This window comes from Euprymna scolopes, chromosome 36 (assembly GCF_053919585.1).
Source record: "Euprymna scolopes isolate OS-2025 chromosome 36, ASM5391958v1, whole genome shotgun sequence".
In the NCBI taxonomy this organism is placed as follows: Eukaryota; Metazoa; Mollusca; class Cephalopoda; order Sepiida; family Sepiolidae; genus Euprymna; species Euprymna scolopes.
The window spans coordinates 28,175,863-28,203,628 of record NC_136517.1 but is presented as its reverse complement, the minus strand read 5'-3'; the positions used below and the strand labels follow the sequence as shown (position 1 = coordinate 28,203,628).

Below are 27,766 nucleotides of genomic sequence, written 5' to 3'. Positions count from 1 at the left end.
GTGTACATTTTCTACTCTGCATCAGTGTGGGTGTACAAATAGATGGTAGTGTTGAGCACTTGTATGATGCATACGGAAGTGATGGAAGTGATCCTCTACTCAAAAAGTTCCATAAAATAAAAAAAAAATGTAAAACAACCTAAAAACAGAATTGATTGAATGGAATCAGAACAGACTTCACCTATCCCAGTCTTGTGCTTATAATGTGCGCTCTACATTTACATCGATCAACATAACTCAACAAATACCATTTTCAAAAGTTCCATATTATTTCATAAACATCTTTTAGCATATTTCATCAAATAATAAATAGAAATTTTGTGTCAATTTTTTCGGTTTATCATTCTTTCCAAAATTCTTACAAACTTACATAAAGCAGCCTTTTCCAAAAGTAATGCTTTTGTCTTGAACTTTATTTTTCATTTATGTCTCAAAATTTCAACTATATCTATAATCATCTTCTGGAGGAACTTTAAACATAGACATTACAATGAGCTATGGAAAAAAAATAATAAAAGGAAAATCTTCTTTTATATTCATTACTCATTTGCTATATTTTTTTGTCAGGTTAGTCGGAGTATTGATGTCGAGAAAATACCAGTGCTACGAGATCGTAAGAGCATATGCTATTAAAGTACTTGTAAAACAAACACAGGAATACAACATTGCAGTGATGTGACAAGGATTGCAGCTTGGTTGATAGATTGGACACTCTTTTTTTACCCTTTCCAGTAGATCATGAAACCTCATCACTGTTTGATTTATGCCCTCATGAAAATTTTCTGTTTTTCCAAATCTTCAATTGGAAACTTGTTATTCATCTTTTACTCATTCACAAGGGTAAATATTGCATGTAGCCAGTTTAATATTGGGTTCCTGACACTTTTACATATATAACTTTGTAACAAGGAACTAATTTCATTTTCTTGACCCCCTTTCCGAAAAAAGTGTCAATGCCATGAATTGAATTTAATTCTCTTTTAATCTCTCTCTCTCTGGGTTATGCAAAGTTAACATTCGTCACTTCAGAAGATCAAAAAGATGAAAGTTAAAAACAATCCGTCTCTCTTTTCCTCTCAGTCTTTATTTCTGTCTTTATCTCTTCTTATCTGCCCTCCCCCTCTCTCTCTCCCTCTCTTTCTTTCTCTAGACTATGTAAAGTTGACTCTGATCAACCCTGAATGTTTAAAAAAAAACCTCTCTTTCTTGTTCTAGGCATTGCAATCCTGAAGGTTAAATAAGCTCCCTCTACTCCCTCCCCACCTTTCTCTGTCTCTTTCCTTATCTCTGGAAGTTGATTAGAAGGCCAAGCTGAAAACTTTTAATAGGAGATGATCGGCTAAATAAAATCAGTTCTAGGTGAAGATGCCAACATTGATCCATTGAGTATAAATGTCATATTTTAGTGTGTGCTAAAAACATTTTATCTTTTCATTAGATTCATCTACACATTTCCATTAGGAGCTGTTCCTTAATTAGTTTGTTATACTTTAATCAAAAATAGTATTTTCATCACTAAATATCTCATTGCATTTTATTCTTTAAAAATCCCAAATAGACTTGGATCTTTTGCCAGAAAATTTCCCACCCTTCACAAAAATTAAACAGACATAAAAAGGGTTGTAGTAAAAAATAAACACTTTATTACTTATTATTCAAGAGGATCCAATACAATCATGTCATTGAGTATTCCTATAAAAGATCGTTTCCTTTATATTTTGACTTTCATATTAATTTATACAAATAGATGTCCACCATTTCCCAATATGTTCCATATGGGTGTTTCTTCTACATTTTGTACTGTAATCAATAAAGGTTTCATCGATCTTAATGTGGAGACCTGGATGCTAATCCTTATTTGATGCATGTCTATGTGGAAGTCAATATGAAGACCTGAATTTTAAACCTAACACAATGCATATCTGAATGTAAAAATAGATTATAGCTATGTATTCTGCATAACTTTCAGGGTTATTGTTTTGCCAAACTCATTTTTCAATTAGTGACTAAGCTCTTATACAATAGATCCATTTATTTTTCACTTTAGAATTCAGCTGCAAAATAAAACAAAACAAAAGAAAAAAATACCCAAGATATCATAAAATGAAAGAAACCAAATAAAAAATGATGGAGTATTAAAGATATTTTATTTCAGTATCCATTCCTTGAACATTAAGATTTGGTCTATATTTTTTCAAGGGGCTGCAGGCAATTGAGATTTGTCACCAGCATTTTCAGGGGGCATCAAAGTAGAAGTTATCATCCTATGTGTGTCTGTGATTAAGAATATCAACAAAATCCAAAATTGAGTCCTAAAACTTTTTATTAAAATAATAATCTGTAAATTTTGGTGGAGTTTATGGGTTTTGTTTGTTTTTCTCAGTTTATTTTGTCTTTCAATCTCAGTGAAGAAAATCAGATTTTATTTGTCAAAATCTTCTAAATCGGTAAGGAAGATTCAGAACACATTCCAACAAAACGGAATCTTTTTCTGTTTGTATCTCTGAGCTGAGAATTATTGAATCATAATTTTTTTTCTTTTTATTCACAGCTTTGCCGAAAGCGAGTCTTTTGATAAATTCTTTGAAGTTTCTTTCTAAATAAAATCGATATATAAAATAGATTAATGTTAACAGTTTATTAGTCACATAGGCTATGTGTATGCATGAACGCCTATATGTATATGCATAAAATCTATGTGTTTATATTGATATATATATATATATATATATATATATATATATATATATATATATATATATATATATATAGGTTTTTAGATATATATATATGTTTTAGATATATAAGTGTTTACTTACATGTGTATGTATACACACAAACATATAGCCTACTATATATATATATATATATATATATATAATGTGCATGCGTGTATGCTGCAAGGATAGATATAGAATTTATTCATATTTCAAAATGGTATGAATAGACAACACACACACGTGTGCACACTAATTCTATTTAGAATAAAAATGCAAATTAGTTGGAATTCCAGATTCAAAGTCAATGCCATTTTTTGATAATCTTAAATGGCGTCTTCTTATTTTTTTTCTTTCAAGCAACAATGGCGATGCTAACCTTCCTTCTATCTGGTCATTGATAAAGTGAAAAACGGATATATTCAAGTTTCAGAAAAAAGTTTAAATAGGTTTGCCAATTTATTATTATCATTATGATATTGTTCTTTTAGCAAGTTTTAAGATTAGAATAATTAAGTGGATTTAGTTTTGCTCATTTAATAAAAAGTGTGAATTTAAAATTTAAATTTGATATAAGGTACCTACGTTTGGTAGAGACACACATTGTAATATGTTGTCTTTATTTTAGATGTTATTTGTAATAAAGGACAACAGTTATGATAGAATAAACTATGGAGAAGGATGTTAAAGTTTTGATGATGTACAATTTTTACAGTTAGTAAATCAAAAGAGAAAATTAAATTTCTTTTAAGTCAAATGTGATTCTCAATGAACCCAAACCAAGGTAGAAAATGTGCAGCTGAAAAATGTTTTTTTCTCTTTTGAAATTATTAATTTAAAAAATATTGCTTATTTCTTTTAAAATTTCCAACTAAATATCTAAAACATAAAAGCCACATTTTTTCCACAAATGTTGAACATGCAACTTTATTAGAGATGTTTCCGTTGATAATTCTAAATATTTCAGTTGATAATTCTAAATGTTTCAGTTGATAATTCTAAATAAAACTTATGAAACAAAAATACATCTTAAATAATGGTTCTAACATTGAGAAAAAAAGCAATTCAGTTAACGCTCTGATGCAAGAGAACCCTGTGTGGATTTCAGATTCACTTCATACTAACTTGATATTGTCTTAGGAGATACACTCAAACATGTCAACAAATAAAAAAAGTTTTATTTTTATTTATCCAAATCAAATTTTCTTTGTAAAATTGATAATTTAATCTTAAATTTATTTTCTATAAGTTTTTAAACAATATGTATACTATTATAATTTAAAACAAAAACGACCTGATAAAAATTAATTTTTCTTGTGAATATGAAAAGAATTGAATCGCATCACTGAGAAATGCATTCACAACCTATAAAGAATCGATTGGGCTGGAATGGATGCAAGGTAATAACAGTGCAGATCATACAGATTAAGACAAAGTAATAAGTCTTTATAATTGATAAAACATGAGAAAAACTCTTTCTTTCATTGCTACGTTATTAGATTGGTATCAAATTTTATGCAGAAAAACAGTAATTTAAAAGGACAAAAATTCTACAAATAAATAAAAAAAGAAACTTTGGTTATATCCTTCTTTTTCTTTGCAATTCACTATTCACATCAAACAGTTTAAGAAAAAGAAATTACCATTCAGTAAACAAATACGAAATATTGCTCAGGTGCATAATCATTTCTGTAAAATCTTTATCATGCATTGCAATATTTGACCTTAGATTCCTTGAATATAAATTATTAAATAAACCTTTTTTCAAGTTGTGTTAGACTACCTTCTTTCTTAAGGCTGGAAAAAAATTTGACCATTGTCTTAATGCAAAAGTTTCTGTTATTTAACTAATTATGGCTCTTCTAATCTTTTTATATAATTACTGTCTAAAACTTATCCATATGAGAAGTGCATAGGGACATTAATCTATTATGAATTATTAATTAAAGGATATTAAAAAACTCATAAGAAATATCAAAAGATATTTTAATCTTTCCATTATACTTAATAACAAAATTTTATTGTTACAAAAAAAGTTTTTATGACTAGCCACAAGAAGGTTTTTGATCTGATCATATGGAGTACAAAGATAAGTTCAAAGGTTATCCCTTTGTTGAAGATTATCTCCCTTGAACAACAACATTTTAGTACATAGCTCATTGGAAATAGTTGTATATATTTGTATCTATGTTATTTTATAAGCTGATATAGATATGAGACACATTATCTTAATATGTGGCATGTTCTTAATTGAAATCTTAAATAAAAAAAGAAATATGCCTCCACTACCAGGCCAGGAAGAATCCACTATTTTCTCTAACTGACCTTCAGTTGCTATAACTAAGTTTTTATTTTCCATGGAAAAGAAGCTTCATAACAAATTCCTTTTTAATTGAGTGAATTAGTTTGTTAAAAATGAGCTGATTTTAGAGTGGCTTTGAAGTTCAAGAAATGATTTTTCAAAATATTAAAACTGTTTCCCACTTCAAACACGTCTTCTATATCATTTAAAAACAGCTTCATCACAGTCAAACCCAACATAATGACATTTGTTTGATCAAAATATATAAACAGGAATTACAATAATTGTCTTAAAAGACTAAGCAAAATAAATGAAAAAACAAAAATGAACAACAAAAGCTCTACGATTCAAAAAATACAATGATAAGTAGATATTTTCTACCATTTTGTAAAAAGTGAAAAGATGGAATGAATGTTTGGTTAATTTCAAGACGGATTGCAGATTAAAAAAAGAAATGTCTCGAATAATAAGAGATTATTTGAACAATTCAGATGTGCAGTTCGTTTTGGTGGTTGTGATGAGGTGAGAAATATTTGACATGCAAATCTTTATTTTTATAAAATTCTTTTCATTTTCAAGCAGGCAATTCCCAGTCTTTACTAATTTTATGGCTTGTTGCTCATTTAGGCTTCAAATTTACATTCAACGCTAAACAGAATTTATTATTTTTCATGGCAATTCGTGAAACTAGTTTAATTAGAAATGAAAAACCTAGTTTTTCTATTTCTTTTGGTCAAAAGCTTTATTATATTCTCATATTCTTAATACAATGCCAAAAGAGTATTTAGACATTAATCGACATTAATACTCAATTTGTTGTCATTTAAAGGGTTATTGCTGAGGAAAAACTAAAAAAAAAAATCAATTTGTTTATGGTATGTTTGCCTTTGTTAAACAAGAGAACTTGTCATTTTTAAGCAAATGTCAATGTGAATTACAAATAGAGAAATGAAAGCCTTTTGAAATAAAACCAATAGGCACAAGCATGAGTTCTTCGATTCGCTGAAAGAAGAGGTAAAAAATACTAATTTTTTTATATAAATTTAAATCAGCAGAAAGAAAATTAATGCATGTTTTGTTAACAACAAAGCATACATTAATTTTCTTTCTCCCGATTTGGCTGCCATCATTTCTGTGAGGAATTTCGAAAATGGTTCAACTGTTAGACATTGTATGCAAACTATTTTTGTCACTTTTAGAAATTCTTAATTACTACAATCACATTTTTAATTCAGAAATGATAAATGAAATGTGATTTATGTCTGCTTTTTGTGACTCTAATTTTTATGTAAAGATATTAAACGGTTTAAATTTTATTATCAATTCAAGCAAATCAATCACTGCAGAATGGTACATTGCAGCCACATCTCTATGTAAAAAAAACATTGATATTGTGTTACTCAACATGTTTTTTATTCTAACATAGAGAGAAGAAAAGATGTAATGCTATGAGAATCATAGTTGCTGAGTGCATTCTTTTGATGCTCATTGGAAATTCTCGAACGACAAAACAAATATAGTTGTGCTCTTTGTAAATGTGTCGTTCTGTACTTGTTTTCTTTTTTGAATTGTAGGTATATTAAGCTTGTGCATTGAAACTTAATGTAATACACATCCCTACATTATCTTTTCTTTTTAATTTATAACAGTAAGTTTTAAATATCATTTTTATTTCATATGTAAAAAAAGAACACACGTCCATTTCACTGGCTTTGCCGATTCCTGTTACTGTCATAGACTAACAACATCCATCAAATCTATTTCTATGCTCAACTGATTTTACTTTTTTCTAATGAGGAAACACGAATGATTGAAATAATGAAATTTCATTATTCCACTTATAGCCTAAAACAATGAACACTTAACAAACGAACAAGTGATAGCCACAGTTCAGACTGGGAAATACACCAATTTTGTTGATAATAGTCACCTCTGCACTTTCAAGCACGCATAAAATACCCAAACAATAAGATTCAAATTCTGAATACAATTTAAAAAATCAAAAACAAATTCAAAGAAAATCTATTTCTTTTTTTTTTTTTTTTACATAATTGAAAATTAAAAAAGGTTGCTTAAATATAAACATTTTTTCTTCTTTTAAAACATTTCATCTTCTGACATATAATAATAATAATAATAATAATAATAATAATAATAATAATAATAATAATAATAATAATAATAATAATCTCACTTTAAACAAAAGAGGATTGTAAATGTCTATACTGTTTTTCCTGACCTAAATCCAATTACATATGAAATGAATGAGGTTTTGAAAGAATATGCATTATGTGGGCTTATTGGATATCGATCAGTAAAAATGTTACAAACATACGGTTTTATTTGTTTAAAATCAGTTTATTATGATTATTATTCAAATATAACCTGATGAAGGGTCATTTCTCTTTTACAAATACCAATAGGGAAATACTTTCAATAAAAAGTCTTAATTTGCTCATAGATACATTTTCTAATGAACCCAGCAGATCAAATGTCAGTATTCGTTGATATGCAGTGAAAGCAACACTAAATTCTTACAACAAGATCGTTTTGGGTGGGGAAAAAGATGAGAGATCCCAAAAGAGCCTCAGTGACTTGTATACATTGGTGTTGTTAAAATGTCTCCGTATCTGTGACTCTCTATAGGATTCATAAACAATAGTAGTTGAGTGTGGGTAGCGGAATTCAACTCTTACATTAGTTACATGCACACACGCATATGACAATTATTTACACACACATACACACACGCACACACTAATCTCACACACAAATACGCAACTTACACTCTCATGCACAAATACACACACATACAAAGTGTATGTTTATGCATGTGTGAATACTGAATTGTTTTTGATGGGAAAATGACTTCTCATCTCGGAACATAATTGAAATATATATATATATTGTCTTTTTAAATGCCAACATTAACAATGTTGTATCTTTCGTATCATTTTGTTTTTTGTGTTTGGTTTGGTTGATCAATTGCAGACTCAGATCATGTTTCTCAAAATTGTGTCTCTTTAGCAACAGACAAAATAAACAACTATTTCCTTTCACATTTTTTTAAAAAGTATATATATATATATATATATATATATATATATATATATATATATATATATATGTATATATATGTATATATATATGTATATATATGTATATATATATGTATATATATATGTATATATATGTATATATATATGTATATATATGTATATATATGTATGTATATATATGTATGTATATATATATATATATATATATATATATATATATATATATATATATATATATATATATATATATATATATATATATATATAAACTAACTTATAAAATCCTGGATGGGATGGGAAGTGGATACTACGTTCACAAGATTTTATCACATTATTTACCGAAATAAATGTTCCTGTTATTTAAATTAAAAAAAGTTTTTAAATGCATTTTTTTTAAATATCTAAAATTGTTATAATCATTTCTGCTTTTGGATTTGTAAATTGACCTTAATAAAAATTAAGAATATTCCATAAGTTCATATAAATATCATTAAGAGTGTTTTTTTCTTATTCTATATTTTTTGTTTAAAATCAAGATAGAAATCAACCCAAGTAAAATATGTATAGATAAGTTATATATTTTTATAAGTCTACTTTGAACATTTGTAACATTTTCGAAAACACATTTGTTGTATAAAGTGAATTGCCAGCAATGATAGAAAAACAAAGATTTTTATTTACTAAAATGTTTAATTTTTGTTTAATTGCAAAATAAAATTACTTTTTTCATGAGATTGTTGTGAATCCTCTTACATTTTGCGAATTCAATAAATTTCATATTTCTTGTATAAAGTTTGAATCTTTATCAAATATTTTGTTGGGATTTGCTTTTATGTTCAATTCCTTAAACTCTAAGGATACTCCTCTCTTTGCTAGCTGAAAGAAGGTCTTGAGCCACCGTTAAGAAGAACCTTTTTTTATGAGCTATTTTTAAATTGGTACCGATCGACAGGTATGTAATGGAATGTGTATAAAGAAGTGTTCTTATCTTACAACCTTTAAAAGACAAGAAAATAAAAATAGTCTAACAAGAAAGAAGCAAATAAGCTTCATAAAAAGGATAAAGATAAAGGCTAAAACTTTTTCAATTTTACAAATACCTTAAAGATATTGATTTGTGCCATGTTCGCTCAGACATGATTGCTCTTCTATCAAATTCAAAAATAATTTGGTCTTTAGAATTTGTTTTCACTGAAAATATTTTTCACTTTTTTGCTGATGAGAAAATAATATTACAAAACCACAGAATAATTAAGGAAAGAAACCTTTGAACAAGAATTTCCATCAAATTAAAACATTCTCTCTAAGACATATCTTATTTTCTTTAAGACATGTCATATTCAAATAATATATATCGATTCTAATTGCGAGATTAAAAATGTGTACTTATGTCAAGGAGTCTGAAAGTTAAGTTATGGAGGGAAATACGGGCAGCAGAAATGTGATGCTTCTGAAAGATTCTTGGCATCCTCTGCGAATACCATATCACTAATGAGGAAGTCTGCAGCATCATTGTGCAACGTGCAAGTCTCTACAGTCATCTGTTGACCAAAGAGGAGGAAGTTAAGATGGTATGGGCATTTAAGAAGATCGGACGAGTGCTCCAAGATCATCTTCCAAAGAGCAGTTACTGTGGAAGAAGTGGGTGGTGAGGCAAACCAAAGAAAAGTAAACCAACGGCATCATGTGTGGTCCAGGAAGAACTTTGTCACAACTCTGGTTATTGTAAACAACAACCACCAGAAGTGAAGGTAGATGGTTCTATATTCATTATGATAATGCCCTCATCATCTTAGCAGATTTTGTGACTACTAGTAGTAATAATAAACAAAATGTTTATAATTTTGATAAATTTGATATTTTGTTTGATAAATGAGATATTAACTTGCTAAGATTCCTCACCTGAGTTGGCAGTTAAATTATGTTAACATACTGGTTCTCATCAGATCACCAATGTTAAGCAACACTGAACTTGGTTAGTATTATGATGAGCATCCATTTGGGAAGACCTGGTGTTGTAAGAAAACATTCTACCCAATTGTATGAATGTGAACAGCCTTACTTTAATAACTGGTGATAGACAAGCGTCCTGTCATGGGAGTTGTTCAGGCTTTCTGGTCTACTTAAAACTGGGGCTAACTGCCAGATATATGAGTGTTTAGGTTTAGAAAAAACTTCACTTACTGTTCTCCCCTGTGTTTCTTTCTAATTCGAATTTGTTTTCTTTTCCTAATAAGTCATCAAAAGAAATAAATGATATTTGTTGAGTGCAAAGAAAGGATTTTATCAAGAGATAGGAAAAAATAAAAATGAGCACTCAACATTTTGTTGCTTAAGAATCACAGTCTGTTGTTTGTGCAAAGGTTAATAAATGTGGCATTGGTGAATTATTCAATAACCCTTTGACACGTAAAAATGGTGGGCAATAAGGAGCCAAAAAAATCGAAAGAGATGGCACCATGATTAAAAAAGAAGAAAAATATAATGGAAACGAAAATATCATTTTTTTAAAAATTAAACAATAAATGTTTCAGTAGATTTGGAAAATTGAACCTAAATAAAATTATAATCCAAAATAAATAATTTTCTTTCCTTTTCAGTGGATCGGTTATGAAGATTTCCAATTCTAATAATCCAAATTTGTTAGAAAGTTTGAAGAAATAATTCCTATAAGTCATCACATAATTAGAAGTAGACACAACCATCTGAGAACATTCTTTTCAAGGTTTAAAACATCCTTAATTATTTGGTATTTTTTGGGGACAGTCACATGGAATTATTATCATCTAATAATCCATTAGAAAAAAAAAACTAACAATATTTAAAAAAATATTCATTAACTCGTGAGTGTGTATGTGCATGTATTCAAATATGGGAATACTTTCATGAAAATGGTGAAAGTCTCCCAACATAACAATAAAACAGAACTGAAACGCTCAAGCTGTGCACAAGCAATCAATGAGTAGTTCAATGATGAGTTTTCTCTCATGAATAATGGGATTTATGGACTTTTTGGCAACTGACAGAAAACTGTGTTTTACAAACACTGCCCTATGACCTTTGTCTTATGATGGTCTTAAAGCACAAAAGAGGGCAGGGAGTGATGAGAGGTGGGTGGTTTATGATGAAAAAGATTCATACGCGTACATACATGCACACATAAATTGATGCACACAAACACATGTATAAAGTAATGCACATACACACACACAAATTATATTTTTGTTGTTTGCTTTTATCTTTATGGAATTTGTTAAAATCATGAGTCACTTTTCGTTTGAAAATATTTGAAACACTATTGATGTTTTTGAACCATCATTAATATCTTGGAAACTTAACAATTTATTTACACTAGATTGGCAACATCAAACATGATAGACATGATCTGGGTCTGCAGGAAGTGAGCTGCTTATGAAAGAGCATATTATCAGTAACATATATATATATACATATATATATATATATATATATATATATATATATATATATATATATATATATATATATATATATATATATATATTATAAATGTTTTCAAGTTAAGCTTGTCTTAACGTTTCTTGAAGTGTGCAAAGTGTATAGAAATTATGTACAAATGTATAAGTACACACAAAAATGTGTGTACAGAATCAACAAATAATCGATGTTGCATGAAGCTGACTACTCGACTTGACCTTTTTCCCCCTTCCCCGTCCCTTTCAAATGTCTTATTGCCTAAAATCTCAAGGGAGTAGTAGCGGCTACAGCAACCAAAACAGTTTTTCTTTTATTTTTCGTTTTAATTTTTTTCTTTTTGTTTTTGATCGATGGTTTTTAACTGGTAGGTGCAGTTTGCTTCATATTAACATAGTCAACTTGAGGCTTTTTGTTGGCATTCTGTAGTATTTTGAGGTCTTCCATAGTTTGAGGCAACTGTTGGTCACGCGTTTCTGGCAGAAGGAATAGTAGGGCACAGGCAAATAAGCAGCCAGTTCCAAACAATGTACCTGGTGCCCAAGGCAATCGAGCAGCCTAAAATTATAGAAAACAAAATGGCATCAACAACTTTGACATAGTGTAACAAAAAACAAACAAACAAAACATATTAGTATAGCTTTCCCACTCTCAAGCATAAATACCAACACAATCACTAATGTTGAACTCTACAACCTTTTCTTCCACTTCTCCTATCATCTTTTTCAGGCCTTGACTTTTTAATATTTACAACACAAGAAAGAACTAATAGCCACAGGCAAATATCAATCCTATAAATCTACAACCTTAATCATAAATTAATAGCGAAATACATTAGTGCTAATGAATTTGAATATATGATATTCTGTTTCTATATTTCTGTAGTGACCACATGTTTAGGTTTCTTTCCAAACTGGCAATTGCCATGCTGTGCATTGTGTTATCTTGAGTCACACACGCGATGGTTAGAATAAATAAAGGGGGAAAAAAGTAATAATTAAAACAGTATGCTAAGGACAAACATTAGAAATATATACTAAACATCATACATAAAGAGGGTGATTATCACATACAAAGTTATAAAATGAAAGGCTCCGTTAATTTTCCGAAATAAAATTGATAAAGAATATGTTTTGCAAAGGTAAACTAATGAAAAGAAATATGTGATGAATAATGTACAAATAAACATGACTAACTTTGTTGTTGATATTCTGGGAACCAGAAAAGGGATCTGAGGTGAATGGCATCAGAGTTGTAAAAATCATGTAAAGATGGATAGTTATTCAGATTCTTTCGAACTGGCTTGAACACTAGCCAGAAAGAGGAAGATATTTGATTTATAAATTTGCATGTGAGTGGAATTTAGATATATTTTTAGCTCCCGGCTAGCTATTAATGTTCAAGCAGATAACTTGAATCTGATTCAGGATAGATATGTCTTAGGCTATAGTTCTAATAAAAAAAATCGTTATACCAATGCCACCTACGGTGATCAACCATTTTCTCCAATGTACCAATTATTGAATTGGTAAATTTGTTAACAGGCAATTCAATTTCAAGGGAGTTTATTGCTTGGCTAGAACATCTATCCTTATTGCTATTTCTCTTTGGTAAATGAGCCACAGATGGCAAGTCATTTTTCAGTGTTATTCAATAGCTTTTGTTCTTATGAAAATATGTTGTTTAAATATACACACATTTTCATAGGAATACCATTTTATATATTAAAGCATTTTCTTTGTTTTTATTAGGTTTACTTTCTAGTGTTGTCTAATTAGAGAGGCAGATGATATCTGATGAGTGACATCATCATCATCATCATCATCATCATCATCATCATCATCATCATCATCATCATCATCATCATATTCGGTTTAACAACCGTTTTACATGCTAGCGTGTGTTGGACAGCTTTTAGAAATTTATTTCCAAACTTATCTTTGGTCAGGCTTCCTTAATCGAAGCAATAATTTAAAAAACCAGATGCTCTTCCTGACGCCAACCTAGTAAGGTGATGAGGACCAGTATTTTTTTTTTTTTTTATCAAGACAACATCAGTAGGTGATTGCCCACCAAGATTATAGAGTACTTCACCTATGCTTTATCTGTATTACATTTGTAATACAAAAGAAAATTGTATACATTTAGCCAAATACCATCTGATATGAATGTAACAAGATTTAGGAAATTAATAATCAGCCGTTTTACTAATAGCAAGCATTGGGGGCAGACGTTTATTGAGGCTTGTGTTGATCCTTTCTCTCTCCCAAAAGCCACCTTGGAAGTCATTTTAATTTCAGCTGATTAACAAGTACAGTTTTGTGATATCCTGATCAAAGAGACATAACATCAATAAATCTGTGAACTATTAAAACTTATTAATTATTGAAAACTAGATAATTTTTCATTGAATTAGTTAACAAAATTAATTAATTAGTTTCAGAAGAGACGTTGCGAGCCTATCCTTGTTTTATCGTTATTTCCATGGCAGGTGCTCGTCTGAACTCCAATCTCTGGTCCCCCTCGCCAATATTTCACGAAAAACACCCGTCTAGTTGAATCCACTGTGAAAAATTTCCCCCACTCTATATCTGTGCCTAAATCAAAACGCGGATTCCATGAACAAAGCTTCTTTCTTAGAACTGCATGCCTGTGGAATTCTGTTCCGTCTGCCTGCTTCCCTCCGGACTACAACTTGGATGTCTTCAAGTCCAATGTTAACAAATTCCTAATGAACTGCCCCCTTAATTAAACACATCATAAAATCTCCACACTAACGTAATGTACTTGCAATAACCCTTATCCCTGAGTGGCTTCCGGGCCTTGATAAGTGGTGATCACTGTGTAAACAAACAAAAAAATAAATAAATAAATAACAAGCAGTTTGATTTCAAAGGTATTTGTTGCTCCACCACAACAGCTATGAATATCCCCCTTTCTTCATTATTATTTCTATTCTGCAAATAGCACATAGAACACAAAGTCATTTTCAGAAAAGACATTTTCTGTGCCACATAAGATTATTGATTATTAATTTAGAAATATTAAACTGATTAATCTGTTTGTATATCGAAAACAGAACAATTATAAAACTCTCATGAGATCATCAAATTAATTTAGTTAATAAAATTGATATTGATCATGTAAATTATTAAGTAACTTGGAATAAAAATATGAGAGCATGACATAGCTTACAAAGCATTATTTAGCTTATATTCATTTCATACAAACATTGATAACTATGAATAGTGATCTACAGGCTAAAGAGTTCTTATTCAATGAAGATAATTTTCAACAAGGGAGGTAATTGCCATTGCTTTTATGACATGACAGTCATTTTGCAATTATTTTCCTTTTCAAATTGTTCATCTTTTTTACTTACTAATAATCGAGTTAAGGGCGCCAGCATACCAGCAGTCCGAGAAGAAGCAGATGCAAGACCAACTCCAGCACTCCTATTCACAGACAAAAAAAAAACAAAAAAAAAAACTATAAGCTTTAAAAAATTGATAATGTAATTATTGATAAAAATAATCAAATTCCAAAAGTTTTCAAAATATATTTTATTTCTAAGTCATTTTACATTTTTTATAATGATTAAAACTATAAGATTATACAATTTTTCTTTTAAAATAGGAATAAGAACATACATTTTATCAGAATATTAAAACTTAAAATTAAAATAATAAATCATTTAATATAAACAATGAATATTTATTTGGGTAATTGGACTACTACTTCATTGTCGTAAATATCTTACACAAGATGAGGACAGTAGTCCAAATAATGCGAATAACATATCCTCATCTCCAAAATTCAGAGACGTCAGATGAATATTTAATATTTAATTGATATCTTTAAAAACAAATTTATTGATAAAAATATTAACGTAATAGAATGTGTAATATGAGCTAAACATTAATTAGTCCCTCTAAAAAGGAAAAAAAATGAAAACTATTTCTAATAAAACCTAGGAAATGAAGTTGTACTAAATAAAATACTTGTTATAGTTATGTGTAAATATTATTTTCGTATGAATAGTAAAGCTTACCGTAAGTTGGTTGGATAGAGTTCAGGTGTGTACAACCAGACACCAGAGAATGCACCACTCGCTCCGAGCATTCCAAGCAGTGTGAAGCATACAGATAATATTTTAATAATATTGTTATTGTTATTTTCTGAAATTATTAATATAAAAATGATTTCATAATGACAAAGAATTTTAAATATGTATCAGTAATTTTTGAAAAGATAATTTATTGTTCCATCAAAGTTATTAAAAATGTTTATAGCCGCTTACTTCAAAGCTAATTTCATGATCACATCTAAAGAGTACATATATCTTCATTTGATTAATGACATTAGTATTTTTACCAGCAGTATCTACTCGTACTGCATAGAATTTTGATGATGGTTCCTGATAGTCATTAAATAGGAATCTTTCAATCCTATTTTCAAATGTAGAGATTACTGTATTTTGTAACAAAATAATTTTGTGGCCATAAACACACACACACACACACACACACACACACACACACACACACACACACACACACACACACACACACACACATATATTTAGATGTTATTTGTTTTTGTTTTGTTGATACGTTTTGAATGAATTCAATTATTTACGAAAGTGCATTTTTACCTAAATACAAGTTGGGAATAATTTTCCCTTTAACCAATTAGGTACCCCCACATGGGAAGCGGTATATATATTGGTTTTAAAATATAACTACCCACTGACACGTGTTTCGTCGTCTAATTCATTCAAAACATATTGCAAAAACAAAAACAAATAACATCTAAATAAATTGCGATATATCCAAACAGTCGGCCGGGTGGACCAGCGAATAAAGAGTTCAGGCTCATTACAATGGGGTCCCGATTTCGAATCTCGCTAGATTCAGCCACTCTGATGAGTCGTAGACGACGAAACACGTGTCAGTGGATAATTATATTTTAAAAACAGTATATATAGCTTTTTTTTATTACTGTAATCTATATAATTTAAAGAAAATAGGGTTCTTATATATATATATATATATATATATATATGTTATATATATATGTTATATATATATATGTTATATATGTATGTTATATATGTATGTTATATATATATATGTTATATATATATGTTATATATATATGTTATATATATATGTTATATATATGTTATATATATATATGTTATATATATATACATATGTTTTTTTTTTTTTGTTTTTTTTTTTATTACATTTTCACCCCAAACAAGGCACATTGCCACTTTGGTGTAGGGGGCTACTATCAGGGGAAACATCTACTGGGGCACTATGTAGGGATTAGGGCAGCGAGATGTTGGTTCACGTTGCACTTGAACTTATGCATGTCAGTACAGTTGGGGAAGCAGTGACCTGGAATGGAATTCCAAAGTCTAGCAGTTCTGGGGAAGAAACTACTGGAGTAGAAAGATCTTTTACATCTAGGGATCTCTACAGTGTGGGGGTGGGATTTTGCAGCTTGTCGGGTCTGTCGAGGGTGTTCACGTCGTGGGGGCACAAGTGCTTGCAGTTCTTCAGAGCATTCACCATTATAATACTTGTAGAACAGGCAGAGGGATGCAACGTTTCGACGATGGGACAGAGGCTGAAGTTTAGATGCCAGTTTAGGGCCTATCAGATTTGCGACTCTCTTTTGAACCCTGTCAAGGAGAGAGAGACTAGTAGCCGATGCACCGGCCCAAATATGACAGCAATACTCCATACATGGGCGAATAGTGGCCTTATAGAGGTACAGGATACTTTCGGGTGTTAGAAGTTTTCTAGCACGGTAGAGAGAGCCCACCTTCCTCGCAGCGGCCCTGGCAATGCCCTCGATGTAATTGTTCCAGCTCATGTTTCCTGTGAACGTTAGGCCAAGGAGCTTGAAAGACGTACTCTCAGCTAAAGAGTTGTTGGCCATTGCTATAGGTGGTAGAGAAGGTTTCTTGTAATTATTGAATGACACCAGTTTTGTCTTGGTGGCATTGAACGTTACCATCCATTTTTGTCCCCATTCCACTACTGATTTGAGGTCATCCTCTAGTGTTTCTGCCATTACTTTAGATATATGTTCATTTGTTTTCCTGTCGTGCCTGCTATAGAGTGTGGTGTCATCAGCATATATACCCATCTCAGAGGCAATTTTATCGGGGAGGTCATTTATGAATATCAGGAACAGCAGAGGACCAAGGATAGATCCCTGGGGCACTCCGGCATTTATATTATATTGTTTAGACGTACGACCGTCGAGGACAACCTGGATTTTTCTCTTATCTAAGAAGGATTTAATTATGTTAAGTATTCTAATCTTCCTGAGGAGACCCTCATGCCATACCCTGTCAAAAGCCTCAGATATATCTAGAGCTACCGCTCTGCCCTCTCCCGCTTTGTCCAGTGAATGGTATATGCGTTCAGAGATTACAGTGAGGATGTCTGTCGTGGAACGGGCTTGTCTAAATCCATATTGATGGTCGGTCAGAAGTTTAGCATCTGTAAGGTGCTGGACTAGAGCATGGTTAATTAAGGTCTCAAATATTTTGGCAAAAAGTGGGAGGAGGCTAATAGGGCGATAATTTAATGGGTCAGTTCTTTCGCCAGAATTCTTGAATACTGGTACCACAGAAGCAGTTTTCCAACAGCTCGGAAAGCAAGATTCATTAAGGCATTTGTTGTAGAGTTTGGAGAGAACTGGAGCTACTTTGGCTGAGCACTTTTTTAATAGCACAGCTGGGATGAGGTCGGGTCCACATGCTTTGAAGTGTCAAGGTTTTTTATGATAGCATGCACCTGAGCAGGGGTGATTTCCAGATCGTCTAGCTTGGCGTCTGTCCGCATAGGAAAGTCAGGTAGGGGGTGGTTTAGAGGGTCCAGTGTAGAGTTGGAGGCAAACCGACTGGCAAGCATGTTAGCCTTCTCGGTTGCTGAGCAAAGAACCTCGTGATTGTTGGTTAGTGGGGGAATTGTTGATTGCCCATTATTTACTACACTGTTGTAGATTTTCCAGAAGTCACGAGTTCCTAATTTTTGTGCTTCGATGCGTTTTTTAGTGGTTTCCGTAAATTCCCTCTTAGCTGTCGCTATTTCTTTCTTAACGTTACTTCTAGCTTCTATGTACTTTTGTCTGTTTGAACTGGACTTATGCCGGTTAAACCTGCGGAATGCATGCTGCCTTTGAGCAATGGCAGTTGCGCAAGTCGAAGTAAACCATTGGGGAGAGTGGGGCTTGCTATAGAATTTCCGCATGGGAACATGCGCTTCGATTGCAGTTTTGAACCATTCAGTGGTCTCAGTTGCACACTGTTCAGCAGGAAGAGAAAAAATATTTCCCCATGGGGCGTCTCTGATAAGATCTCTGATAGCTTCCCAATCAGCCTTTTTTATAATATCTCGTTGTTTTGAGCACTGGCTCTTCAGTTTTGGGTCTAGAGTTTAGGGCGATTTCAACCATTATTACCGCATGATCAGCGTTCCCAAGTGGGCTGTCGGCTTTCGTTACACAATCATCAGGAATTGTGGTCAAAAACAGATCTAATAGTGATGCCTGTTGTTCTTCCTGATCAGGGAAGCGGGTTGGAAAAGTAACAATTTGCGATAGGGAGTGAGATACAGAGAAGCTATGAGTTGCGCTGCCTGCTGCATCTGTATAAGTAGAGAATCCAAGCCAGTTTTTGTGATGGACATTAAAGTCACCAAATACATGTACTTGGGCGCTAGTGTCGAAGGAGAGTGCTGTGTCTATGCTGTCAGATACTTTGTTTATTATGGTGCAGTCTTGGGTCGAGGGAGAGCGGTAGAGAAAGTAAAAGTAGCTAATGTTGTGTTGCATGATTAGTCTAAAGCACATAAAGGCTTGATCATACGTTTCTAGGTTTGTTTCTCTAGTCAGGGGAAGGGTATTACGAATGTAAACTCCAAGTCCGTGCATATGTCTGCCATGTTATATATATATATATGTTATATATATATATATATATATATATATATATATATATATATATATATATATATATATATAGGAACCCTATTTTCTTTAAATTACATAGATTACAGTAATAAAAACAAAGCTAATAGTAAACAATCTGCTTAATATTGTAATTTGAAATATCTAGGTTCATTTTGAGACAAAATCAGGGTAAAAATAATTATGCCCTAGGTGAGATTCAAACTAACAAATTCTATCTCTAAGTGTAACGCACTAAGCGATGTATCATGCTAACAAGTACAAAGCTATTAAATATATCAAGCACATGTGATTATCTTTCTTTCTGCTCTCCCTCTCTCTATCTCTATATGTCGAATATAGTTCAAAAGAAAGAAAGCAATATCAATGAAACAATGTATATGAAAAAAGTTATCTTGTTAAATTTCTTCTCCATCTTATGGTCATCAGGCATAGTAGATGTAACTAAGAGGGTAAATATTCCTTTGTCAGCTTCTAGTCATAACTAATAAAGACAAAAGCAATAACCAGGATTAAATATTAAAATTGATGGAATCGATTGAAAATTACTTTTTTTAAGAATTTGGATATTTGGTCAATAAATCTGACAAAAGAGATTGTTTTATCTATCTTTTGTTAAGAAAATCTATTTTGGTTGGGAAATCTAACTTTACTTCATAAATAAGATAAGATATTGGATATTTACTGCAAACATTGTAAAATTTGATGTTTTGCCAATTAAAACAATAAAAAATGAATAATAAATGTATGTAATAGATTTAACCCTTTACCGCCAAATTGTACTTTCAAGCCGTTTAAAAAAAAACAAAAACAAAAACAAAAAAAAAAAACAATATTTCTTACTCTTGTGGGTTGTCTGCCCAACTGGTCTTCAAAGTACAAGTCTATACATGGTTCAACAATATTCAAGTCTATACATGGTTCAACAAGTGAATGAGAGATTTGTTAATGTTCATGCATCAGTTGCACTCTACCTTCCGTCACGGGTAGGTTTCATGGTTAAACAATTTATTTATTGCATAAAAAATTCTGGCGATAATGAATAAATATTGATAAATCATCTCTTTGCTATAGTATATGTTAAGTAATCATTGAAATTGGAATAGCATTTATTTTAAGCATGTACAACCATTTCAGCTCAACAGCCTGTCTGCATGACTGCTTCATGGAACAGACTTCTCCAGAACGTAACCCACTACAAATGCATTCAAGAGAATCTTAGACAACTGTTTTGAGAAAGCATGTACTTTTACACAAATATAACTTTCCTACAAATTTCCTGTTTTATATGACATGATGCATTTTCTGCTTTTGTTGCCAATAAGTTTGATTTGATTTCATTTAAATGAAGTATTCAAGAACTGAAATTGTAACCATGCTGTCTAAAAGTAATTTAAGCACTTTAATGTATGCCTATCAGCTACCAGATTTTGTCATTTTTTAAGCCTGCAAAATAAGACAACCACGATTAACGGTAATGAAAATCCCTGAGAAATGACAAATTATTGAAAAATACAAATTTTCTCAAATAATATTATTTTTCATAAATACTAGATGATAAAAGATTAGTGTATATGTACATGTTGCCTAAAAGATATTCCTGGTTTTAATCCTTTCAACTGAGATATTTTCAAGAGGAAAACCTACCAAGCAAATAACAAAAAAAAAATTAGAATTGAATAATAAACATTTGATTCAGGCAAGCTATGCTACTTCAAAAACACATTAAGATCACCTTTAATATTAAGTGTCTTTTTGGTTATTTGTTGCTTTATATCTACACATGTATAAAATTTCCTAAAAATGATACAATATCCATTCAGTTCAGGAAGAGTCTGAGGATTGTTTTTATGGATACTATCTTTTAGATTATCCCACAGATAAAAATATGATGGGGGGGGGTGTAGAACTCATTCAGAATCACATTCCTATTGATGTGATAATCACAAAAGTGCCCTTCCTTGCATCATTAAACAGCAATAAAACAAAAGACTGTCATATATTTATGACTGAAACTTGGTGGACAAGTCAGAAATAGACTAACATTGTTCTTGTACTAAATATGTTGGATTGCAGAAAGGGTAATGAATTTTATTAACGATTTTATGGGTAGTATTTTTGAGGGTCTCCTTGTAGCATTTTCGTTGTTAAACGTGGAGATTGAATGGATGCATTGTAAGAATATCATTCAAGTTTTCTATTGAATACCTCTGTTTTCTTTTATTCTTAATTAATAGATATAATTTTAAAGCATTTCATAAGCTTTCAAACAGATATCTATTAAAAAATTTAACAACTTTTGTTAAACTCCAACATTTGTTCACCTTTCATTTAGAGAACTGTAGACAATGTTTACACTCTTTTCCTTTATTGTTTTTTTTTACAGGTACACTTTTGTTTGGAATTTATTTTTTAGATAGATGAGCATTTGAAAAGGTACTGAAAATAATTATAATTAGTTTGAAAATTGAAAATTAATTATAATTGTTTTACAAAGCATAGATAAAGGTATTAAATAAAAAAGAATATGTTAATAGGTTACCCTCTTTGTCTCTTAAAATAGATTATTAGCCCTTGTCTACTGTTTTATTAAATTACTTCCCTTATCTTCTAAATGACACATTCAACTGGTGCAGACATTTCCACATTGACCAATCACAAGACATTCTATTTGGGAGGAAAATAATAAAAAGCTCTTGTCTTTTGAATTAATCTGCACACTTTTGCAGTTATCATTGTGATGTTAAAAGAACACTCTTTTACAAATGCTGCTATATTTAAAATAAAAAGTATCAAATAAGTAGATATTTTAATTTAGTCACAAACATAGTTTGTTTGCAATACATAATTCCTATATAAATATGTATATAATCACGTTGACACATCAGTTCCTGCTGGATCACCCAAATTAAGCAACTTTGAACCTCTAAATGAATGACCATTTTGGGCTTCCAGGTGGTGTATGTGTTCTCCACTTATCTGGGCATTGTTTCCAGTCGTCCTGAACTTCTCCTTACCATTGGACTCAAACAGTGCCGATTCAGGAGAGGTGTAGTGGGGGATTGCGCAACCCTTGTCTAACAATTACATGCACAGCTGCCCCTACAGGGGGTATCCTTTGTCTTTTGAGACTGAATGTAGGCATTGATATATATATATATATATATATATATATATATATATATATATATATATATATATATATATATATATATATAACTACTTCATTTACTCACATAAAATTAATATATGAAAGTATAGATTTATGCGTAAACTTTAAGTATTTACTTCAAAAGTGCTCAATACGTAGGTAGAGCTAGTTAGTAATTTATAAAATATATATGGCGATTAAGCTTAATCGCCATATATATATATATATATATATATATATATATATATATATATATATATATATATATATATATATATATATATATATTAATCTCTGTATTGTGTTTTTTTTTGTCTTTTATAAACAGTGTTTATGATGTGAGTACCTGCTAGGTTTTGTAATTAATAATTTAGAAATGAAAAAAAAAAAAAAAAAACATTTAGATGAGCGAAAAGAAAAAAGTTCTTACGTTCCAATCCTTTCAAGATAGCTACCGCTATCAGGGAGAGGCCGGCAATGATTTGAAATCCTGCGATAGAATTGCGCCTACTAAATCTACAAAAGTGATGGCAAACATACACGGCAATTAATACATAAAATATGGTTACCATTTATAAAAGGCGTATAGATGTATAATATATGCATATAAGTATAAGTAACAGCTAAAAGAAAAAGAACAAAAAAGCATACACTACCTCGTCCAAAATTTGAGAATGCTCTAATCAACAGGTAAAAGACTTGGAAATGAAAAACTTGTATCTCATTTAAAATCATACATTTCTAAATAATTTAAAACTTAATCTTATTAAAACATAAAATGCTCCCAGAATTAATGAAATCTAATCTTAGTAAAAATAAAAAGAGGGAAAATGTCCATTCATAAGCCGATCTGACGTTACTTTGCTATGTTTGAATTCTTTTATAGAGAAAATGTATTTGCTTTGATTTAATACAGGAAAGAAAAAGATTCACATTAGTTATATCTGGTTTTATTAGAATTTTATTTCTTGCAATAATTTTGGTCACATTATTTTAATTATATTTATTATTATCATTATTTTTATTTTTTTAAATTGCGTTTACAAATCCACCAAGTCACATGTACCGCATTTGCAGACGAGTGGAATAAAATGCAGTCTGCATTGTATTAGAGAATTCCCTAATTTATTTGACTGGGTAACGTATATACAGTACACCTACATGCATACAGGAATACTATATACTACTTATAATAATACTGTGGTGATTATTATAATAATTATTGTATATGTACACTATATTTCATAAAATATCTTCGAACCAAACAAGTAATGGCGAAGAAGGCACATTCAATGTGGTGGTAGAAAGAGTGTTTACTTGAGAACGATATCAAACTTCATATATGATAATTATAGAAATTAAAGATTCGTATAGCTAGGATAGTTACTTATGTTATTAATAATGAAATCGATCATTATTGAATACTTGTTGAGATTTGATTTATATATATTACTTTCATATATTCTTTGCTTTTTATAAAATTATTACTCAAAAGGCCAGAAATAAAATTCAAAGTCTACCAAAGCTTATGGCTTAGGTTCTTCAAATAATTTCGAAATAATTATTTCAGTATTTTGTGTTACTTATCCAATAGTCATTATTTTATTTTACATAAAAATAAAAAACAACTGTCAAGAATTGATTAAAACTTATTGTTTTGGAAATGATGCTTTTAAAATCAGAATTTGTTTTCATTTATTATGAAGTATCAGTTTTTGAAATAGAAAAATCCTGAAATTAATGAAGCAAGTTAATAACGAGATAAATAATATTAAAAAATAGGAATGTCCTGTTTTACTGTCTTTTCTTGTCTTCTCTATCATGTAAGCTACAACAAGAAAAAAAAAGATTTTCATTATTTTATTATTATTTCTTTCTCTGTGTTTTTGTGTATCATTGATTGTCAGTTGTTGAGCAGATACTTTTTAAAATACAGTGCACATACACGAAAATGTCTGAAGAGGGACATAGCATCCATATACATTGGATATATGGACAGGCGTTCTATACACAGAAACAAGGGGACCCATCTATTTTGATAGAAAACTGATGAGAAACGAAACTTGCCTGTCTGGTGATGTCCCCTTTCATTTCTGATGGCCTACACTCTTCACATGAATCAATTTTGCATATCATCTAAACAAATTCTTTTCACACATGTATGAGAGAATCAAATGCAAAATACATGAGAAAATACACCACACTGCTGCAAAGACCTAGTGTGTTGGTCTGGTATCGATTTTCGGTCCTCCAGATTATCAACAGTGAACTAGTTTGCTGGGAATGTACTATCCCTCTCCCTTTGAGGCTACGGACATCAATAGTTTCCTTGTATACAAAAATGTGAGACACTGTCGCAGCAACACCTGCAAGTAAAGACTGAGTCATTTCAGTCGTACATTTGGTAACATCATTTTATTGGAATTTTTACAACAGAATTCAACGCAGTCAGGAAACAATACACCACACACTGCAATTTAGCTTGCCAACCAGCAAATGGACCTGACTCATAAGTAAATAGACACCAGAGGACATCAATAGGAATAGTAAAATGTTTTAGCATAATTTATACTGAGCATTAATATTTTTGTCTTAACTATAAGGGGGATGCCTTATTTCATAGTTCTAAAAACTAATTAATCCTTTAAATTGTTTTGTTGATGAATCGACTGACTGCAGTGGACAGTGGGCAAGAAAGACTTGCTCAAGGTTTACATGGTTCTTTTATAAGGTTTCGAGTAAAAAAGTAACAAGCAAAACTCTTATTTTATCAAATTTTAAAATAGCATTTCCATTGTCTCTAATGCTTAAATTTGAATTTTAATTGTCTGTAATGCTTAAATTTGAAAACGCATTTTCATTGTCTTTCATACTTTATTCACAAATAATGTTTTAATTGCCGGCTATGCTTAGATTTGAAAAAGCATTTCATTCGTTGCAATGCTTGATTTTGAAAAAAGCATGTAATTGTCGGTAATACTTAAATTTATAAGAGCATTTTATCTGCCTATCACACTGTATTGTAAAACAATATTTTCATTGTTTATCATGCTTAAGTTTTGCATGTCATTTTGTTGTCATGCTTAAGTTTGAAAAGGTATTTGTTGTTTATCACACTAATATACGCTGTTGCAGATTCAGTTAGCTTACAAAATTGTTTAAATATATTTCCTCCTAATAATAGATAATTTTGAGTTTCAGTTTCAACAAGTTGTTTTTTTAGATTACAACAATTTGAGTAAATAATAATCACATTATTTAAATTAAACTTTGTTTTATTAACAATTAACAAGGCTACCCGGCGTTGCCCGGGGATGTCACACATGAGGTAAATCTTACTGTAAAACCCAAAACAACTAATCAAGGTAAAACTAAATACTACTACTTAAATACTGCTACTTAAAAAATATGTCAGTAAATACTTTCTATAAAAAATGAAAGAAATTCTTTCTTTTGTTTTCATTATTAGTTATTAAAATTAAGCCTCCATTTCTTTGCTCACAAAAATTAAATTTGCATATGTGATTATTCTCTTCTTTCTTTACTATTATCAGTTGTAACTAAGCTTAAGTGTCCGTTTCATTCCACGAAAATAAATTTATATACATGATTATTGAAGTAAGTTGAACACATGTATGTTCATATTTATTATATAAATAATATATATCCAATTTATTTATTTATTTATTTATTTATTTTATATATCTATATAAATAATATATATCCAATTTATTTATTTATTTTTTTTATTTTTCAAATATAATAAAGTATATCAATTATAAAAACTATTTGTAATATCCACCCAGAGATCTTCAGTCCCCTCGTATGGATAAATTGACTGAAATCTCTAAGAAACATTGATTTATTTTGTGCGAATATGAATTAAATGAAGATAAAACCTCTTGACAATGTGACTCAATCTATAAACGTTGAAAGCCACTTTCATCTAAATTTAAAAACCGATCAAGTTATCCTATATCAAGCCAAAAACAATAGATCTTTCCCCCTCTGTGTTAATATGAGACCGTTTTATTAAAAAAAAAATATTTAAAAATGATTTATAAAGCTAATAATTAGATTTATAATTTGTATTATTTGGAAAATTTAGACTGCTATTCACATCTTGATTTTAATTTTACAGCATTTTGGTTGATATAACTTCCAAACTTCTTCTGGTGTTTCTTTTCAAACTAGGAAATGTTTATATAAAACTCAGGAACCTATATAAAATTTCTAATTAAACGTTTATTTAATCCAGATTGTTCTCATTCTGACAGCAATGACTTGATAAAAGTATTAATTATTAGGTTATTCTTAGTTACTATCGCCAGTAGTCATTTATGTAGCACTCTTTTGGAGGCTGAAGTTTCAATTTGTTTAAACATTATGTCACAGGGCTATCTGCACCGACATTAACCATTATGCTACAGGTTCACATGTACCTGTGGCATTAAAGGCGTGTTGATTATTATTAATTCTAAGTGATAGTCTTTGTTAATCGCTAGAGATGCCTCTACTGGGAAATGCTTACAAGGCTTTGCAGGTACTTTTTGTAGTTTTAAGCAATGGCTCATCAGCTTGGAGTAGAGAGTTAAGAGTGATATCTACTAATGTTACAAGATGACCAGTGTTCCCAAGTGGGTTATGGGCTTTCATCACAAAAATCTCAAGCAGTGTGGTCAGGAATAGATCACAATTTTTTAAAACCAGTTTAAATGACCTTTTATTCAACAGTTTAAATACTTAAAATTCCTTTCAAATTTCGAAATTAAATTATTTTTAAAATCAGATTTTAAAAGATTCTTTTTATTTTTTATTTCAATAAATAATTGATAAATAGTGAAAAAAGGGCAAAAAAAAACACACTAACACAGTCATATGGAAAGTAATCTCATAATTTTATTAAAATGGAGATGCTAACTTAAATGTGCTTAGTTGCATTAACTTGTTTGATGTAATTACAGATAATATGTTTCGTTGCTATTAAGTTTATAATTATCATTTATTTTATTACATTAATATAAATTGATACAATTACCACAAGTGTAAGGGTGGGTCTTATGTTTTCTGCTAAGGAAAAGTCTAATTTGTT

The 27,766-nt window shown here is 30.3% G+C and overlaps 1 protein-coding gene across 1 annotated transcript in view; it reads right to left on the bottom strand.

Moving 5' to 3' along the window:
* Positions 1 to 11,752: 11,752 nt before the first annotated feature.
* Positions 11,753 to 27,766, bottom strand: part of LOC145260399 (organic cation transporter protein-like) — a 140,593-nt gene continuing 124,579 nt past the window's right edge. Inside the window, exons 7-10 of the mRNA XM_080118373.1 lie at positions 23,105 to 23,190; positions 15,583 to 15,709; positions 14,914 to 14,986; positions 11,753 to 12,089 (exon numbers count right to left, since the gene is read on the bottom strand). Of these exons, the coding sequence (XP_079974499.1) occupies positions 11,892 to 12,089; positions 14,914 to 14,986; positions 15,583 to 15,709; positions 23,105 to 23,190 (484 nt within the window). The 3' untranslated portion in view covers positions 11,753 to 11,891. The remainder of the gene's footprint in view (positions 12,090 to 14,913; positions 14,987 to 15,582; positions 15,710 to 23,104; positions 23,191 to 27,766) is intronic.